This window comes from Drosophila elegans, unplaced genomic scaffold (assembly GCF_018152505.1).
Source record: "Drosophila elegans isolate 14027-0461.03 unplaced genomic scaffold, ASM1815250v1 contig_149, whole genome shotgun sequence".
NCBI lineage: Eukaryota > Metazoa > Arthropoda > Insecta > Diptera > Drosophilidae > Drosophila > Drosophila elegans.
Genome location: NW_024545513.1, coordinates 6323673 through 6331267, shown reverse-complemented (window position 1 = coordinate 6331267; position 7595 = coordinate 6323673). Strand labels below are relative to the sequence as shown.

The 7595-nt window shown below is 39.0% G+C and overlaps 1 protein-coding gene across 1 annotated transcript; it reads left to right on the top strand.

Moving 5' to 3' along the window:
- The first annotated feature begins 218 nt into the window (after positions 1-218).
- Positions 219-6958, top strand: LOC108141358 (protein mab-21). The gene is made up of 2 exons (XM_017264683.2): positions 219-1371; positions 6014-6958. The coding sequence occupies exons 1-2, from the start codon at positions 624-626 to the stop codon at positions 6361-6363; spliced, it is 1098 nt and encodes a 365-aa protein (XP_017120172.1). The 5' UTR covers positions 219-623; the 3' UTR covers positions 6364-6958.
- Positions 6959-7595: the final 637 nt, after the last annotated feature.

Sequence of the window (7595 nt, the reverse complement as noted above, 5' to 3'; positions counted from 1 at the left end):
TTGTTTTTGTAATTATAGTTCAAAAGAGCCATGTTGGGTAGAATAAGAGAGAGAGAGAGGAGGCGCACACTCTCTCGGGAGTAGCATACGACTATCTCGTTCGCACTTGAAAAGTGGAGCCCATCCGGGCAGCGACGTCGGCAGCGGCAGCGAAGCTGGCAGAGGCATCGGCAGCGGGACTTTTCTTGCGGTGCGAACGCCATTCGAAATCAGTCAATGTTGAGTTGACGGCGCGAGAAGACGCGGGAGAAAGAGAGAGCGGAGAATTGGAGAATTGAAGAGTCCAAAATCTAAGAATCAGAAAGAACCGTCGCTGTGCCGTTTAAGAAAAATAAAGAATCGAAGAACCTGAATACAAGAATCGCTTGTTAGGAATCAAAACAAAAGAATCCAATATTTAAGAAATACAAATTTGAAGAATCAACAAAATAAGAATCCAAATTTAAAGAACCCAAGCCCCGTCGCTGTGCCGTTTATTACTTGTTGTTTTTTGTGTGTGACTGACTTACATGTGTGCCTCCTAGGTAATGAGTGAACCCACGAGTAGTTCCAACTACAGAGACTAAAGACTTTGGGCGCCAAACCAAAAGAAGAAAAAGAAAATTCAAGCCGCCGCACAGAGAATGCTGGTGCCGTCGGACATGATTGCGGCGCAGTCCAAGATGGTCTACCAGATGAACAAGTACTGTGCGGACCGCGTCCAGGTGCGCAAGGCGCAGATCCACAAGCAGATCCAGGAGGTGTGCCGCATCGTCCAGGACGTGCTCAAGGAGGTGGAGGTGCAGGAGCCGCGCTTCATCTCCTCGCTGAACGACTACAACGGACGGTTCGAGGGTCTGGAGGTCATATCGCCCACGGAGTTCGAGATCATCATCTATCTCAATCAAATGGGAGTGCTCAACTTTGTGGACGACGGCACCCTGCCAGGATGTGCTGTGCTTAAGCTGAGCGATGGCCGGAAGCGGTCCATGTCCCTGTGGGTGGAGTTCATCACGGCCAGCGGGTATTTGTCCGCCCGGAAAATCCGATCGCGATTCCAAACGCTGGTGGCGCAGGCGTGCGATAAGTGCGCCTACCGCGACATCGTCAAGATGATCGCCGACACCACGGAGGTGAAACTGCGCATCCGGGAGCGCATCATCGTCCAGATCACGCCCGCCTTCAAGTGCGCCGGCCTATGGCCCCGGTCCGCCTCCCACTGGCCGCTGCCGGGCATCCCCTGGCCGCATCCCAACATCGTGGCCGAGGTCAAGACCGAGGGCTTCGACATGCTCTCCAAGGAGTGCATCGCTCTCCAGGGCAAGAACTCCGCCATGGAGGGCGACGCCTGGGTGCTCAGCTTCACCGACGCCGAGAACCGGCTGCTGCAAGGTGAGTTGCCGTCGGGAATCGAATACATTGCACATTCATAGGGCTGCAGCACATAAAACTGGCCCAATAGTTATTTGAGACTTTGATTAGAGCTATTTATATAATATTTTATTATGAGTATAATATTTAACACCCATATCGTTTATGGGTGCTACAGTTGATTGAATGTAATCTTTTTATAATGCCTGTAAAGGATACATAATAAGATATACAGGCATTATGTATTTACAATTGAGAGTACTACAAACAATATAGTAGTTTAATAGGGGTTCAGAAATAATAGCCTCCGATTTATAACATTTTTTTTAGCCCCGCTAACTTTTTAAGGATCACCAGAGCTCTTTCTATATAGTTTTACTATTTCTTTCTAAATAGTTTTACTAAAAAAAATTTAGAAATATGAACAATCTTTTACCAAAGGTGATTTTGATTTCATTATGTTTATGTTTATAGCCCAAATGTCAATTACTGTCTTTATATGTAAGAAATGAAGGTATAATCTTACTTTGAGCAATTTTTAAAAGTACCTTTACAATTTTATATAAAAAGACTTTAAGTTTTAGACGTTTTTGAAGCTTATGTGTTTTAAACCGAACTATAAGAACCTTAACAATATTAACAGTGAAACCAACATATATAAGGATATTTTTCACTAAGAACGTAAAGTTATTGAACTTAGAAAATGTTGGCATTGGTTTAGCAACTCGATTTCCAAAGGGAAAACTATCAAAAAACAATTTTTCTCAGTGCAGAGTGAGTGGCTACCGTATTTCGGGCATGTTTTCTTAGTGCCTCCAGTGCCCCCCAATCAGTAATCAGTGACACACTTAAACTGAATTGATTTATTCCCATCAAATCAGCGACTTCGTCTTGATACGCCCGTAATTGGTTGTAAATTAACCGTCAGACGGGGGTACACCGTATAAATTTGGAGATCGTTCAGCTAGATCGAAAAGAAAGGAGTGGGGGAACTTCCATTTTGGGCTATAGATTTCAGGGAACACATTGAATGGATTTATCTTAACAAGCTCTTACTTATTTCTGTTCACCAACAGAAACTTTTGAAATTGAGACATATATTAATCTGCATTACACGATATTTCTAGATATTTGAAGGGCAAAGTTAAACTTATAAAAGAAAACAGTAACAAATTATATACAGAAAACAGTGGGGCAAACTTGATCATAGATTGACGAGAAACTATACTATCAAATCATTTAATTTAGATTAAATATCAAATTTATTGTAATTAAAGAAAATTTTAAAATGAATTTGTTTCGAGCAATACACTTTTGAGGTTGTAATCAATCAATTTTTTTTATATATCTGATTTAACAATAGGTTAAGCTTTGTTCACGATTTGTTAGATGCTTCTAAGGAATATTTTGTTAAATCACTTGTGGCAGAGGCTTATAAAAAATGTAATGTATTTTCGACGTACACAAATCATTTGATTTTATAAATGATTTTGAAAATTATTTTCAATATATCCCCTGGGAAACTTTACATCAAATTGTTTGGTTGAAATAAATTGGCTCATTTAAGATCACTTAACCTCAGCTTAAAAATCTTTGTATTTGGCAATTTGATGTGAAATCGATGTGGATCCCAAACAAGATCGTCACGCACACCTCATAATACCTCGCGGCGATGTCACGCCGAATCTGCATAGTTGGTGGAGAATTGCACCGCAGATTCAATTAGGCAGGGCGATAAGATGCCGATGCCCGGCGATTAGTGGGGCGCTGCTCAGCCACTCGTTGAGTCGACGACGACTGCCCAACGAGACATCCGATTATCGGGCCCAGATATGATATGAGATACGGGCCAGCGTCGCCCGGTTGGCTACGATCATAAATCTGATGTTCGATCGAAGGGGGCAGTCGGTATAAAAAGCCGAGGAGTTGGAGTCTTAAGTTTCCCAGTTTCTTAGTTCTTCTGTATATATTTTCATTTTCATTATTTTTTTCATTTTTTTTTTTTTTTTTTTGGTCGCAGCGCGACAACGCACACAAATCTGCTGATCCCCGAGAGATAAGCGCAGTCTCGGTAGTCGCAGTCCCAAGGCAGTTAGACGGTTAGTTGGCCGGACTACAGACCACAGAAACTACAGACCAGAGACTACAGACCAGAGAGTTCAGAGCACAGAGCTAGGGGAAACGGGTTTCCATATGAACAATGCCAATGGCTGGGCCATAAATAAATTTCTAAACGATTTTATAAATATTTTAAATCTCGGCGATTAGATAAAGTCAACAAATAAATAAAACAACAGCGGGCCAGGCATGAGATGACACACGGGAAAAAAAACCAAAAAAAAAATGAAAAAAAAGTAAAGAAAGAGGTAAAAAGATTGGGTTTTTGGGGGAGCAAAAAGCTAAGAGTCGTCGAAGCAAAACAAAAACGAAAATCAAGCCAAAAAAAAACAAAAAAGAAGGAAAACCAAAAATCAAAACTGAAACTGAAACCCAATTCGAAATCAATTCTAAGGCCCCTGACAACGATCTCTGATCGATATTGATCCGGCTGGTTCCCCCGCGTGTTTGTCATTTAATTTAATGCTCCGAACCGAAACAGAACCGATACCAAAACCGAAACCCAGACTCTGACCAACTTTCCTTGCCTCGTTTTGTATTTTTCTTTTCTTTTTTTGATTTTTTGGCCAAGGCATATCAGTACTATAATTAGCAGTGTCACTTGCAGCTCCAAATTAACGTCCACTTGACATGGACTCGATTTCCGAGGCACTTCGAGAGCCCCGATTTCGTACGATCGATTTTCACCCGATTTTCGCCCCCCCATGTGCGGCTGTATGAGTCCGAGTGCCAATATTGTGGCAATATCGTTCAATATTGATTAGCCGCAATGTGAAGCGCAAACCGGAGCGGGAAAAAATCGTAGACGTAGACGTAAACGTGATTATCGGACCGGAGCCGAGATTAGCCCGGCTGACATGGTGCCAACGTAGCCATGATTTATGTGCTCCAACGCACCAACGGCCATAATAAATTTGGAATCGGGCGGACTATATACCTGTACGTCCGTCTCTCCAAGCAGAAATTGAAACCAAAACATAAGTACACTAAACATATAGTATGGTTGATCAATCAAAGTCGAGGGCCCTAAACAGGAAGAGGTTTATAGGTAGGACTGCCTTAAAAATGGGTATTATTTATGTTAAAAAATATATATTAAATGTAATACCCACTTAGAAAGCCCAATTATACATAATAGATAAACGTTTTAATTTCAATTAAGCTACACAATCTACACAAAAAAAATTAACCAAAACATAAGTACACTAAATATATAGTATGGTTGACCATTCAAAGTCGAGGGGCTACTTTATTGGTTGGACTGCCTTAAAAATAGGTGTTTATTATGTTCTAGCATATTTAAAAATATGTATTGAATGTATAATGTTACCCACCTAGAGAGTTCAAAAGTTTTTATGAGATCATCTTCTTAATTTCATTTTAGCTAATAAAAACTTAGCTTTTACTTTCTGGGATCTGCACAATTAGATAACTCGTTTCTTTATCTTAAGTGTTATTTAATTGCGGGACAGTTCTAAAAATAGTCAACATTCCAATCACTGACCGGATTACGTTGATACCCCCATAAATAAAACCATTATCTTTAACAAGAGTCATTTGTTCCAAAATCTTACATATCCTTAAGCTTTAAATGCTTTCATTTGATACCAGTCGAAAAAACATGAGTCAGTTTTGAATACCAAAAGCTTTCTGAAGTAGGCAAAACACTTAGCGAAACAAATAGACTGATGTACTTGAGATAGAATGAGTTCTAATGACCAAACCCATCGATCAGTTAGTGCTTATCTGACAAAGAACGAACGGACTATAGCTCTGTCAAAATCATTTCGCCTCAATTGTATCGATAGCATCGCGTGGACAGAATGATGCATTGAGTCAAAATCAATCTGTAGAACTACAAAAAGTTACTAGAAATCCAGCAAGGCCTACCCAATCAACATTAACTTTTAAGAAACACAAGCAGCATTTCTGGATCAAAAACTAATTAAATATAAACAACTAGGTATTTTTGCAAACCTTGCCAAGTTGAAAAAATAATATTATTATAAAGCTCTTCATCTAAGTCGTATTTCTTATCTCAATCTCAAATCTTAGCTCCAAGAGCTAGAAGCTAAGAAGTTTTCTATTATTTATTTCTTATTTCTTCTTTGTTCTTTAGCTTTATTTGCATTTGCATTCCTTAATATTTAAACTTTTAAAAGACTAGTATTACTTGTTGCATCAAAACTTGTTATTTTCTATATAGCTTGCAATGTTTTAAAAGGATATAAGTAAAAATAAAAGGTTCATAAATATATCCCCAAAACTTTCCATTGATGCCATATTTTCAAATAATACCTGTCAATTTTCCATGAGTCAAAAGTTTAAAAGTTTTCTATAATTTCTTTGCCTTTTTGCAAACTTACATATTTATAGGTCAAGTAAATCTTTTTTGAACGAAAATAAAATTAATAACTTGTAAAGCCTTTGAAGGATGTTATCATAAATATAATTATAAACAACTTGCTAAGTTTAAGAAGGATATTATGATAAATATAATCCCAATATTCTAATCACACCTTGAAATTTTTCATCGCAATTCCAGGAGCTAGTCGACGCCGGTGCCTGAGCATCCTGAAGACCCTGCGCGATCGGCACCTGGACCTGCCCGGCAACCCGGTGACCTCGTACCACCTGAAGACCCTGCTGCTCTACGAGTGCGAGAAGCATCCGCGCGAGATGGAGTGGGAGGAGAACTGCATCGCGGACCGCATCAACGGGATCTTCCTGCAGCTGATATCCTGCCTGCAGTGCCGCCGCTGTCCGCACTACTTCCTGCCCAACATGGACCTGTTCAAGGGCAAGTCGCCGGGCGCCCTGGAGAACGCGGCCAAGCAAGTGTGGCGGCTAACCCGGATTATGTTGACCAATGTCCGATGCCTGGAGGAGCTGTAGAGCACCCCCTCTGCTGTATGGCATATAGACATATAGACACATAGACCCTTTGGATCTTTGGCAGCTGATTTTTGGGGGGTGGGATGAAACCCGCAGGGTTTTCTATTTTTTTATTCGCCTTTTTGTTTTTTACCGATTTTTTTTTGTAAGCTAAAAACAAAGGCAATATGCAGGGGGGGATTATCGAAGAAAACAGTGGGAGAAAGAGAGAGAGAGAGAGAGCAGTGAAATTGTAACCCAAATACTATTTGATATTTCGCTAGATCGTAACTTAAGTTTAGGTGCTTTCGAAAAGTATACGCCGCTTACAGAGTTTCCTATAATTAGAGCATACCTAGTGTTACCCATTTAGATCGTCATCGTCGCATAACGCACAAAAGTTACCATCTAGATATATACGATTTTTTTTTTTAGATTTTTTTGGCCCATTGCTAATAGCAAAGCGCAGTGCAAAATTAGCTAAATTAGTCGTAAGTCCAATGAAACTGAGACAGCCAATGCGGGAATATTTCCCCGTCGGTCCTAAATTATTTATTCTATGTTTTGCCTTCTTATTGTGAGTTTAGTCAATAAAACGTAAGTTTTTCAATGAAAATAACGAGTATTATTGAAATTTCGGGGCATGGAGTCACTAAATGGTAGGTAAGTATAAACCTGTTAAAAGTGTTTAATAACTAGTGTTATTATTTAAGACACTGGCTTACTTAACAAAGCAAAGGTTAAAATATTAGTTATGATTATAGTTCACGGTAACTTAACATAAATCCAGCATTATTATACCGATTATCTGGAAAATAATTTACCCTCTATTTTTCACTTAATTAAAACCCTCCAGTTAGTAGTTCTTTCAAATAGTAAAATTATATACTTAGTGTGCAGTTATTGGTTATTAAATCGTTATTACAGGGCAATTTTGGGCTTACATTGTGTTAAAATTAATATTATGTTAAAATTAATATGCTAAAATTAATATTATGATTTAAAACCATTACCTAATTAAAACCCGTCATACCTTAAAATAATTATGTATAATTTTACATTTCAATTCCTCCTCTTCATCCATTATTATAACATTTTTGTTACTGCCAATGAACTTCCTTAATATATTAATTTTCTTCAACCTCAGCGATATATAGTTCTGCCCAATACTTCAATTATTCACCTAGTGTCCAGTTATTGGTTATTGAATAGTCTTTATATAGCGATTTTCGGTATGCGGAATATCTGTCAGA

Bases quoted from the DNA above. Each gene is read 5' to 3' on its own strand.
- LOC108141358 (XM_017264683.2), top strand. From the start codon at position 624: ATGCTGGTGCCGTCGGACATGATTGCGGCGCAGTCCAAGATGGTCTAC. The intron at 1,372-6,013 runs GTGAGTTGCCGT...TCGCAATTCCAG, and splicing joins CGAGAACCGGCTGCTGCAAG to GAGCTAGTCGACGCCGGTGC.